General features: G+C 42.6%; 1 protein-coding gene across 2 annotated transcripts in view; it reads left to right on the plus strand.

The window, feature by feature from the left end:
• sbf2 (SET binding factor 2) overlaps window positions 1–13,095 on the plus strand; it is a 91,106-nt gene that overhangs the window by 57,723 nt on the left and 20,288 nt on the right. For both annotated transcript variants that reach the window (XM_053413914.1, XM_053413990.1), the window contains exons 18-25: window positions 4,917–5,087; window positions 5,542–5,813; window positions 8,175–8,347; window positions 8,645–8,718; window positions 10,775–10,970; window positions 11,432–11,559; window positions 12,619–12,794; window positions 12,902–13,035. In XM_053413914.1, the coding sequence (XP_053269889.1) occupies window positions 4,917–5,087; window positions 5,542–5,813; window positions 8,175–8,347; window positions 8,645–8,718; window positions 10,775–10,970; window positions 11,432–11,559; window positions 12,619–12,794; window positions 12,902–13,035 (1,324 nt within the window). The remainder of the gene's footprint in view (window positions 1–4,916; window positions 5,088–5,541; window positions 5,814–8,174; window positions 8,348–8,644; window positions 8,719–10,774; window positions 10,971–11,431; window positions 11,560–12,618; window positions 12,795–12,901; window positions 13,036–13,095) is intronic.

Raw genomic sequence — 13,095 nt, forward strand, 5'->3', positions numbered from 1 at the left:
TTTGATTAATGTAAGTACAAAATATATAACATAGGTCGAGTCGTTTTTTGACGTTTTAATGAAGAATTTTATTATATCTGTAATTAATCCTAATCTCACATATCAGACCTTCTGTAAAACATATTTCATTAAACTTATATTCACATAAACTACTTACTGTGCATTGCAGCCCTGCTGTGCAAGTGGCTTGATGGTGTTAAGTATGATGGTGCAGTGCTGTTGCGTCATTGTGTAAAGAAAGGCTCTGCTACTCGTAAATATCTTTAGGAAAGTGAGCCGGTTGTTTGTGCAGTGAAACAAATCATCGACCTGCTCAAAAGTGTATGTTTTACACTGACCCACTTACAATAACTGCATGTTGACATTCATCACATCCAGTCCCATGAGCAGGATGAGAAGAGGCAATGGCCTCGTTTGATTTACTGCACATTTTCAAATCTTTTCAAGCACATTCCTCATTTATCTAAATATCTGTTTTTGTTTATGACTGCTGGTGACGCTGGTCACGTCCCTGTTGGGTATCAGTGGCCAGACTTTGGCTGGACCCCTGTGTACAGTGTCGCCGTCCCCATGGCCCATAATTCTATTGGGTCGGGGAATGTGGGAAGTTCCGTTGATCTGCAACCATCTGCTCCCAGATCGTGCTGGATAGAGACAGACTGGGATTCGTTGGAAGCCATATGTTGACACTGAGCAGGTTTTTGCAGTTGACCCACATTATATGTTAAAATGTCTTGCTTTGCCATTTCTTTGGTTTCCCCCCAACTCGACCCCTTGTGGATGTTTCCCTCGGACTTAGGTGTTTATGGAACGGATATTTGATAGATATTTGTTAATATCTCAGACGGAAGGAAATTGGAGCGGACTGTGCACGGATGGAGTCATTTGGCCTTTTTAAACACGACACAACCTTTGCACAGTGGCCCTTTGTTAGAGGTGATGTTTTACATTTAGTTGCTCTGGCATTTATTATCTAGAGAGGAGTGGGTTTATCAGGAGATGAGCAGGTGTCGCTGACATGTGAATCTGTTGTTATCGTGCTCTCTGAAACCTGCATGATATTTCGTCTGACCTTTGAATGTGTCACACGAGTGAGTGGCTCTGTCTGGGTGGGGGGGACGGGACAGAGATTGGATACAGAAAACAGAAATTCAAATCTGGGTATTGCACAACAAGAACACTTGGATGTTAGCATTCTTACAGCCATAGTTTATGCATGGGGGGGATTTGGCAGCTCCCTCTGTCAAACTGCCCGGCATCAAGTCCTGGTGAGGAAAATGACGTACTGGGTGAACCCTGTGTATCTCCGAAATGTCCCGCTCTTGACTTACCGTATCCATGTTTACTTTGCTTTGGAACATTTATCTTAACCGCACATCGTGTTTTTTACACAGTCATGGCTTATGGATACCATGATGTGTTTGTTTATTAGTCTGACTTTCAACACGATGTTCTGTGTTTGTTTTACGTGACCGAATAGTGTAAATACAATTCGTTTGAACGCAGGATTTCTCGTGGTTTCAGGACTCGTGTAGTTTTCCTCCACGATGCACCGACTCTCGTAAAACTGCGAAAAATATGCAGATGGATTGTGCGCAGGTCAGACGTGCATTCCCACAAGGCACATGTTCACAAATTATGACTGCTTTGGCAATTTAGAGATTCTATGAATTCTCCCAGAGCACTTGTAAAAAATTCTGCTGCCTGAAGGCTGGTGACATAGCACATACAGAACATCTTCCCTCCACAGTCAAGGTTGACACGTCGCTCAGGGAGAGCACGCACCATCTATCATTCCCTGCGAGACACACTTGACATGTGTGATGCTGGATGTCTCTCCGGCTGATGTATGGAGGCCACAGTCTATCATACTCTGAACTTTAGGATCATGTCCCAAATCCTGATTACCTCATTCCTCTGACCTGTTCACACCATTGTCTCCTCTTTTTTTCTCTGCTTTTTTTTTCACCCTCCTCTTCTCTAGTCACATGTTCAGACGGCCCTGACGGTTCCATACTCCCTCCTTTGCCTCCATCGGCACTTGCTACTTCCCCCTTCCTCCTCCCTTTCCTCTGCTTTCTTTTCTCCTTCCCTGTCCTCCTCTGCGACCATCTGTCTTGTGCATGTCTCTGCGAGCTCCCATGTAGTATCATATTAGGAAGCGATGACCGCGGTCAAAATGACCTGCACATATCTGACAAGTCAGAAAAAGTACGGCTAGGCTGTGTAAAGACAACATAGACAAATCAGAGACGTAGACCCCCCCACATAACTGTATGCGCACACCCACACAACATCTGTTGTAAGACACGAAAACAAACAAATTCAGAAAAATTACAGAATAGTATCACATTTCTGAACCCTCTTACCCCTGACCAAGTTTCCTTTGGTCCATCCTTTAAAAGGAAATGCTGCTATTTTTCAACATGAGCCTTATGCTTATAAATGTGGGTGTTAAATGACTGGTAGTTACAAAACATTTTTGGATTCGTTCTAGTAGATTGTCTCCGCCGGCAGCCATCAAGCGCCAGAAGTGGCCGAGTATAATCTTATGGGGCAACTGCGACGTGCCCACTAAAAGTTCTCTTTTCTGCCAATAACAGGCTCAAGTTGTTATTCAAGGTCTTTGCCAAGGAAACAAGAACTTTTATTGGACATATCAGGGACTGATGCAGTTGCCCCATAAGATTTCATTGTAGCCATCGCCACCGTGCCGTGGCTGCACCTGGAGGTGATTTGCTGGACCGATTGATACAGTATAATTAATTTACACACACACATTTTTAAACACAGGTCCCAGTTTGAAAAAAAACCATAATACCCCTTTAAGTTTGACCTCCCAGTCCAGAGACCATGTATCCCACAGTCTGCTCTCTGATAGCTTGAGGAGGGGCCGCTATCAGCGCATTGTAATCTCTCTTCAAAGCATTTCTTGCCTCAGCAGATTTGTCCTTGTCATTGCATTCTGCGTTTTTCTGGCCTTATTCCCATACTCGATGAAGAGGGTATTTCTGTTTGCTCTAAACATAGCATAGTTAATGTAATCCTTTCTGTTTCAAGGGAGAAAACCGTTAATCTAGCCAAACTCAATGTCATCCTCATATTGCCTCATACTCCAACAGACCTCTTGCACATTTCAGATGAAACCTTTGCTAAGTGAGACAAATTAAGATGGTAGGAGGAGGTGGATTTATAGTGAAGAGGCGATCTGTAATATAAGACTAACAGTATGATTATATTGAAAACTACAATATTGTGTTTACAAATTATTAGCTCACAGAGCTAACATGGACCATTGTATTCTTTGTATTCAAAATAACTACAATGGTATCAGGTCAAATTTCATCAGATCCTGAACCAAATATGAAAGGTTTCTTCGTTGTACCCATACCACATACCTCCACCAAGTTTTGTGGTAATCGTCTAGTAGTTTTTTGTGTAATCTTGCTTACAAATAAACCAACAGGGGGAAAACTCCCTGGTGGAGGTAAACATTTTCTTTATCAATGGTGGGAAGTCTCTTCAACTGACGTTAGCTCGGGTTTGTCCAAAAACTCACGAGATATGACACAAGGTACAGTTTTTGAAAAAGTTTCTAGAAGTTTCTGAAAAGGTGGGAAATCTTGCAATAAATGAAGTAAGTTACAAAGCCTGTTAAAGCCCCGATGATGGCATTCAAGAAACTGTTTGTGCAAATTTATTGTGAAAGGTGTAACTTCATCACTCGGTCATTCAGCAACAATCATATTTATGGGCTGGACACAAACTAAATATTTCAGAATCACCAACAATGGGAATAGAGCTCTTATGATTGCGCCTGTTATAACCTGTTAACCTTCCAATTTTCTCCTTTCAAAGGAAAACTCAAGAAATCAGAAGCTAATCTAATAAAGGGGCTTGAACCGTGCACATGGCCATTAGCCTCTGCAGGGACGTGGATGGTTGATGAATGATTGTCATTTATTGGCTCTTTGCGCTCCTGGGTCAGACCATGTTATTTGTGCTATGAAACTTTGCTCCATTCTTGGTCCACGCTAATGAAAAACAACAGTTTCAAAACAGAGCGGGCAGCAGGAGTGGTGGGTCACTCCACTAGGGGGTTGTTATCTGCTAAAAAGTTACGACCCAAGGAGCATGATTGATTTCACTTTAAATACTGAGGCTTGCCGTGTTTTCTGCGTCTCTCAGAAAGTTGACAGTGACTCTTCAGCTCAGACCCTTTACTGAACACACAGTAACACCACCACCAGTAAGAAATAAACTTGCAAGGACTGTGAACATTTCAGGAGGATCCAGTGTGCAAAACAGACCCAAGCACAACTATTTTAACGGTGATCAGGAGCAGTTGTCATCATCCCGGGAAGAAATAGAGTATTTAGATAAAAGAGACACTCCTATTACAGTAGCAAGGTTAGAGGTGTTGACATTTTAACTGTAAGTAATCTCTGATGTTTACACAGTCAAATGTTGGTTTGTACTTACTGGGGTTGACGAGGAAATGTATGTGTGTGTGTGTGTGTGTGTGTGTGTGTGTGTGTGTGTGTGTGTGTGTGTGTGTGTGTGTGTGTGTGTGTGTGTGTGTGTGTGTGTGTGTGTGTGTGTGTGTGTGTGTGTGTGTGTGTGTGTGTGTGTGTGTGTGTGTTTATTTTTATTTTTAATTGTTCACAATCTCTAAATCTGGGTTTTTCAAGTGATTATCTTTTGATAGTGATTAGATTTATAAATACACGTGTAATGTTTGTGAGCAGGAGATGATTTGCACTTATAAACAAACTTTTGAATAATCGGTCAAATTGAAAAGGAAGCTCAGCCCAACTCAAACCTCAACTAGTAAGAATGGATGATGTTCTTTATCTGTTTAATGTTGTCTGATTTTTGCGTAGTGCTGACTGTGTTAACTGGGTTTTTTCTTCCAGAAATTGGCTGCTGGTATAAACCAGTTTGCTTACACCTGCATCCAGGACCATCCCATCTGGACCAACCAGCAGTTCTGGGAAGCCACTTTCTACAGTGAGGTCCAGAGCCAGATACGAGCCCTTTATCTGAGCATGGCAGAGGAAAAAGGTGGCATCACTGCCAGGCTAAAGGTAATACTGTACTAAAAAGATTTAATGTAGTGTGAGAATTCATGCAAAGTCTGGTTAACCCTCTAATTTTAAATCCTTTTTTTAATAATGATTTCAATATTATAATAATATAGTAAATACTATAATCAAATTCTAGCATTTTGTCTGCTGCCATTCTTTCTATTTTATGATATTATAATTAATGTATTTTTGTTTTGGACAAAACTAAACTGTAAGTTGTGCAACCCATTTTTTACTTTGTAAATGCACAACAGTTTTTATGATGTGCTGTGGTTTCAGTCTGGGGACTGGGATCTTGCAGTGGCTCTTGAGATAATTTTTAGCATATTTGTTTAGATTTATTTATTTAGGATAATTATCCAATTGTTTGTCACCGTGCAAGTCACGGCTCTCGTGGCTAGCACCAAAACAACACAAGCCAAATCAATTCTCTCAACCTCCATGACCTCTCCAGGATGCGACCGCTGCGCCGGCAGCCGGCAGAGATGACGAGCAGACGGCCATGGACCTGGCGGCAGAGCAGCTGCGTTCGTGGCCCAGCTTGAGCAAGGAGAGGCAGCAGGAGCTGGTGAAGAACGAGGAGAGCACCGTGTTCAGCCAGGCCATCCACTACGCCAGCCTCATGGTTTACCTGCTGGTGCCTCTGGACACCAGCAAGATCAGGCTGCTGCGCAACCCCCCCGCCGCCGACTGGGAGAGCGGCAGCAACAGCATCGTCACTAACAGGTCAGGGGAGCGACAGCAGAGGGAGCATGTCCCTAGGATTCACTGTTAACATCTCTCACATGTTCCGACCGTCCACTAACATCAAAACATGGACTGTATCAGAACTTATTCCTGGCGTATTCAGGGTGTTCAAGGTAGAACAATCAGTCTTACATGGAGGAAACCTGGAGGTAAGGTTTCATGACCTGGGAGCATGTGTTCCTCACTTAATAAGGTGATGATAGTTCTGTGGGTGGATGTGGCATAGCTCACAGTCTACATGATACCTTCCAATTTAGCCAAATGGAACGTTTCCGGCCCACGTCCATCCTGTGGGCTTCCATCGCTACTGCGCAAAACAGAGTGAGGCTCATGTACTTTTGTTGGGAGGTTTAAACCCCTCAGGGCGTCTTTAAGAGGACTAGCACTGTACTTACCCAAGCTAAACAACATAGCAGTAAAAGTGATTTCCTGTGCTCTTTAGTAACTGTAGCATTAAATGAATCCGGGGTTATCCCCCAGAATATTAGATTCTAAAGGCACAAAAAGATCTTGGGTCAAATCAGCCAGAAGAAACCCAGTGATCCTTTTAATTTTTTTTATCATGTACAGTACATGCCTTGTAAACTTTCCGTTATTTTTCTCTCAAATATTCCCAAACAGCCTCAAGAACACTGTGATACTATTCTATTCTTGTTTTTCTCTATCTAATGAAACGTCAGAAACACTGCGGCCAAGAATTTGTTTGTGTGGAAATTTCCTTTCTTATTCAGTTTATGCCCCAGACTTGTTTGTTTCTTACAGAAGACATTTGGATTTCATCACTGACTTGTGTTTGTACATCCACTGGGAAGGTTGCGTCACCTCATGTGAAACATTCCTCTTGGCTAATAGAATCCAAGCGATTGATCATTATTAACACTAAACCCAGGGGGGTGGGGGACCTCTTTTCTCAAGGGCCATTTCAATTTCCATAACATTGTCAAGGGCCATAATGAATTATTAATAATTAAACCAGAATGGCACACAGTCGAGTGCAGACTTTCGCCGAGGCCAAACATTCCTACACGTGATTGCTAGTTCTTGTTTAAGTTCTAGATTGTCTGGTGGTAAATGGAAAAATGAAGTAGTCAAATAAATTAAATATAGTTTTAAATATTGGAACATCAAATCACAGTAGTCCCTGAAAAATCAACAGAGATCTTGGAAAACACTATATATTTGAAAGAAAGTGAAAGGAATCCTGGTTCTGATCCTTGAGCTGAAACTGCACCCAAATGTAATGGATTCCATCCAGGCCTCATCTCTACTCCAAATTTTGTAGAAATCGATTCAGTCGTTTTTTGCATAACCCCGCTATTAACTAAACCAACAAAATAACCATCAAACAGACACAGGTACAAAATATTACCTCTTATGTTTGGGCTGGAACGTCTTCTTTTTCTCTGAGGCATCTGATGTCAGATGATATTGATGATAATGATTTGACTCTTAGCCAAACCAAGTTGCTCAAACAATTCCTCACCGTTGGAAGTGCCATGCATTGCTCTCAAATCCTCCCTTTTGTCAACCTCGGCAGTAATCCCACACAGGAAAATGGCGAGTTGGTCTGTATTTGTTATATCTGTTGTTTCATTGCAGGCCACAGAGGAAAAGTGGAAACTCCTTTTGGTTTCCCTCAGTGTTGTCTTATGTAACCTGCTCTGTGATGGTTCTTTGAGATAAACAGACGGTTTAACTCTGCCCAGTTCTATCAACTCTGCAGCAGCAATGAGGTTCCTTCAGCAACTCTCCTTCTTAGCTGCTCACCACAAAACCTGCCTGTGCAACATCATCACTGTCAGAATGTGGTCTCGTGGAAGCTGCTTATTATGCACCCGAACTCTGCTGAAGAGAGTGAACTTCATCCAACCTGTTGTTGCAGCAGCTGCAAGTTTCCAGCTTGATGCTTGAGTTGGCCTTTTCATCACGGCGAGCACGTCCCTGAAAACTAGGCTCACTGTGTCGTCCCAAACATCAACCCCTCTGCATCTCCTTCTCACCATGAGGCTTGTCAGAAATATAACAGCATTGTGCATGTTTCCTTTACTCTGACCACGAACCTGACAGGCATCCAGCCAGAGGGGACCACTCTGGAGGACATGTCCGTTTACTAACTTGCTCTGCTGTTTTATATTTTTCATTTATCGCTGACATGACATGCATATGAGTTGCCTCACGGGCCAGATCACAGCGTCTCATGCCAGGCTTTAAATTGCTCTGGTTTTTACAGTTTTATTTTAATCACAGTGCATCTTCATACCATTTCAGTGAGAGTGTGAGATCTCAAATCTGCTCCCACACTAGTCTCGTTTTCACTGTGTTCTCATGTACGCTTCACAGCATCGCCGGCAGCGTGGCAGAGAGCTTCGACACCGAGAGTGGCTTCGAGGACTCGGAGAGCAGCGACGTGGCCAACTCTGTGGTCAGGTTCATCGCGCGCTTCATCGACAAGGTGTGCACCGAGAGCGGAGTCACCCAGGACCATATCAAGAGCCTGCACAGCATGATACCAGGTACAGCACCCGCAGTGTTCATTCACACTCTGTCGATGTCCTAATCCCCCCCCCCCCGCCCGGCTCTACACACAGTAACCCTGGGATGAGTGTATTCTCAGCTCAGGCTAACAGCAGCACAGGCCTCTGAGCTGATTAACTCCTGACATGTTAAATGGCCTTAACATCTCTGAATACACATGGTGGTTGTAAGAAGACGTGAAAGTCCACGTGCTCCTCTGTTACAACACCAGTGTGTGCACTTGTGTGTGTGAGTGTGCGCGCATATGTTCACTGACTTCAACTTCTGACCCACAGGTATTGTAGCTATGCAGATGGAGGCTCTAGAGGCAGTTCACAGGGAGAGCAGGAGGTTACCTCCCATTCAGAAGGTGAGCTGCTGGGACTTCAGCTATTCATACACTATTTATTAAAAAGAACCACATAGCAGGAGTTCAGGTATTTTAATCATAAACCTGATCGGAAATATTAGAAATGTGAAGACTAGAATTTAGATAGAGACTAACTGAAATCACAATATCTGAGTTGTTTTTCAAAAGTGAAGAAGATATCGTGGATAAAAGGGAGTCCACAGGGTCTCAAAAAGTTTCAAATTCAATAATCTGAATTAACACCCTCCAATAATATTAGACTGTTTTAAGATAATTCCTTGGCAGCAAACATCGTTACAGATATCAGCAACTGAACTACAAAAAAGGCCAAAAGTAAAATTAACAATAAGTCTACTTCACCTCATCTTCAATTAGGGTTAAATGTTGGTAAATATATTCCCTCATATCTGTGCTACCTGACATGGGTCTTACAATTTATTTATTCTGGTCTTAAAAAGTATTCAATTTAACTTGTTGAAACATGGAAGAAGTAATAAGTTATACTGATGACATATACTGAAATATGTAAAAAAAAACAAAACACCGTGTTAACTTTCATGAGGGGTTTAAACTCTGATAGCAGGTGCTGAATAAAATACATACATTCGTATTTAACAGTGAATTTATTCAAATTTTAAACTGTATATCCAACTGCACTGTTTGGATTCTCCTCTTATCCAAACTCTTAGTTATGTCCACACGCTCAGTGTCTGGTTTGCTGCTCGTGCTCCGACTGCAAATCTCATCCCGTGTTTTCCAGTCATCATCGCACTTTAACATTTTACCAGTTGGTGTTTTTGGACCTTGCTGTGCTCCGTGTCTGCCAGCTCCCAGTAATTTCTCTTGCACACCCTTACACACACAGACAAACATCATGCCTGTACTGCCTGGGGAGCAGCCTGGAGTCCACGGTGAGCGTCTGCTGCACTTTGTGGCTAACGTCTTACACGGTTTACGTGTTGAAAAAAGCTTCCATTTTGGGCTGCGAGCTTTGAGCTGCATGCCAAATACATACTAAAAAAACAACACTGACTGTGGAGCCATGACTGGCCAGTATCGCAGTAGTGGTAACAGCACCGGTGACATGAAATGGAAAAACAGGGAATGCAGTTAAGGTGCAGTCCTGACGGAGAAATCAGAAACAATGAGGTGTAGAGGGACTCGGTGTCCATTCAAGGACGGATTCATCAAGCTCTTATCCTCCTCGGGTCAGACCTTAACTCCTCCACGTTGGCTGTGGCCTTAATGGGGAAATGCTGTGGATGATCTAATGTCCGTCCTTGTTTGTGACAGCGGAACAACTGAGTGTTTCTCTGTGGCTGCGGAGGCCAGAAGCAGCTGAAGCAACACGGTGCAGACTGGACAGTTTATACTGTAGAGTAGGTTTGTCAGATAAAGGAAAAAATAATTAAAGGTTACACTCATTATACTGACTTTATTTACACACAGTTTCAAAACTCTTCCAACTGCGTGAGTAGAATAAAAGTAGTAGAGTAAGTGCCGTTTTGAGTTAAACCTTTAAAGTGTTTTAGTTTTCTTCCATTGTCCCAGTGGAAAATAACCGTGCTCATTAGGTCCATTATATCCTGTCAGTCAGGGTCCATGTATGTTCAAACTTGACAAACACAGAGTGAAAACTAATGATGATTCCATTCGACAGTTCAAACAGAACCGCTTTTCTTTTACAAACAGATCATGCGTTTTTGCTCAGAGGGTTAAAAATGCTAAACTGGTCTCTACACAGAATTCATTCATTTGAGGGTTTTCTAATGCTATTAAATCCTCAGTTTTCTTGCAATTTGTGTTTTTCCTCATGATGTGCATGCAAAGCTTATATTTCTCCAGCGTGAATGTGGTGTTGTGATTTGACATTATGATGATAAATTGATGTCCTGGCCTTTAAAAGAAAAAGACAAATTATTATCTGACGCAAATGTTTTAGCTGTGTTCTTCATTTTGAAAAGCTAACTGTCAACAACAAATGACTTATATGAGCTCAGACGTGTTCCTGTGCAGGCTCGTATCATGGACATAATGTTCTTTCTTATTCCATCAGCCCAAGATCCTGCGTCCATCTCTGTTCCCTGGGGAGGAGATGGTGTTGGAGGGGTTGCGTGTGCTTCTGGACCCTGACGGCAGGGAGGAGGCCACCGGGGGCCTCCTGGGGGGCCCACACATTCTGCCAGCAGAGGGAGCTCTCTTTCTCACAACATATCGCATCATTTTCAAAGGAATCCCCCATGATCCACTGGGTAAATACTACACTGCATTTGATTTGTTTCTTGTGCTTATGCAACAGATATGTTTTCAAATACATTTTTCAAAAACAACTCTCAGCTAATAATTGTGTATTAACAACCACAGCAAAGTTCTCCAGTCAAATCAATTCAATCATTATTTTTTCACAACAAGAAATAAACAATGCATTTTGCACATTTAACCCGAGTGAATCCTACTCTTTATCACTGTAATACTCTTTCTCAACTACTGAAGTCATCAGGAAGTGGGGCCCCTAGTGGTCAAGGGATGGTGGAGCCGATCATGAACCAAACTGTCTCTCTCTCTTTATCTCTGTCCTCATTTCCTGTCACCTGCGTCCTGTCAACACTCTTGCAAAAGCATAAAATTCAGAAAAAATTCCAATCTGCAGTGTGTTGTGTCAGTAAGATGATGCAGTAATGTGGCTGTGATCTTTATTCCTGTATGTGTCCAGTGGGGGAGCAGTCAGTCATCAGGGCTTTCCCAGTGTCCACCCTGACCAAAGAGAAGAAGATCAGCATCCAGAACCAGCTGCAGCAGCACATGCAGGAAGGTCTGCAGCTCCGCTCGGCAACATTTCAGGTAAACACTATTCAATCACTAAAGACGTGAGAGGTTTTAGTTCATGTGATTCTCAGGGACTGTAGCAAGAAGTATTATCCGTGGTTCTGTTGGCCAGATATTCACACATCATAATATTACTGATAGTAACTAATACACTCAGATGAGCGTATGTCTCCAATAGGGCCCAACAGTCCTCTTATGAAATCAGAATATAAAAACCACATCCAGGATTTTATTTGAATTCTCTTCAAATTACAGGCACTCATAAATATCATTCCAATAAAATCTAGATCCATGAATTATTTTCTGCTAAATCGGTAAAAATGTCATCTCACAAGTTGAATTGGATCCGAACCCCAGGCCGGAGCCTCACCAAAATGTAATTGGGTTTTTCCCTGACCCATACCACATGCCTACGCCAAGTTTGGTGTTAATTGTTATCCTGTAGGTTTCGTGTAATGCTGCTAAAAATCTGACAAACACAAACCAACGTTATCAATAACTCTGTGACTATGCACACGCTGATAAATAAGCGACAAAGCTTAAAATTACAATTAACATCCAGTGCGACACTTCTTTTATAACCCCCCATGTCTTGTGTTTCATAGCGTGAGCTTGATTCCTAGAATCAAAAGAGGAGCAACTTTCCGCCAAGCATGTGTTTTTAGTCTTAAGACATGTTGCTGTAAAAGTTTTTATGGTTCATTCCTATCTCTTTACAAACTCGAATTATGAAAGTGGCCATGTTTTTGGAGTGTAGGTCACTTGGCATATGTCGACATCTGTTGTGGACAGTCTTGTTTCCGACCTCGCTGCAGTATGTGTGTGTGTGGGGGGGGGGGGGGGGTGTTTGTTGTGGAAACTATGCATGAGCTGTTTTACCAATAATGTAAGATGTGAAAGACGCAGATCAGCACACTTTAGTAAATGTTTAGGGGTGAAAAGGTGAAGAACGTTAGCCGTGACAAACATGAGATGCTCCTGACAGGCTGTATAGAATTTGAATCCAATATTAATAAGAAATGTTATGTAACCAGCGTTAAATAATCTGTTTAACTGATGTCTGACTCTTTTTAGTTAATAAAAGTGGCTTTCGATGAGGAGGTGAGCTCAGAGACGGTGGAGATCTTCAGGAAGCACCTCCAGAGGATCCGCTACCCACAGTCCGTCTTCAGCTCCTTCGCATTCGCTGCAGGACAAACCGCACCTCAGCTGATCCTGCCGAAGCAGAAGGAGAGGAACACTGGCTTCAGGTTTGTTGCCCCCTGATATATGTTTTACTCCTCTGGAAATGTTGAAATGTTATGTTACCAAAGCTGCACATAGTAAAAGTATGTGTCCACTCTTTGTTTCCTCGAAGAACTTTGTCCAAAACTATTGTCAACGGAGCAAAGAGGGCTGGAAAGATCACCATGGGCCGGGGCGGCCAGAGCACGCTGAAGAAGAATGACAGAGGCAGCAGGATGACCTGGCATGAAGACGATGACATTTCAAGTGAGAGAAACCACACACACACACACACACACACACACACACACACACACACACACACAC

The sequence above is a fragment of the Pleuronectes platessa genome, chromosome 1 (genome assembly GCF_947347685.1).
Source record: "Pleuronectes platessa chromosome 1, fPlePla1.1, whole genome shotgun sequence".
Classification (NCBI taxonomy): Eukaryota; Metazoa; Chordata; class Actinopteri; order Pleuronectiformes; family Pleuronectidae; genus Pleuronectes; species Pleuronectes platessa.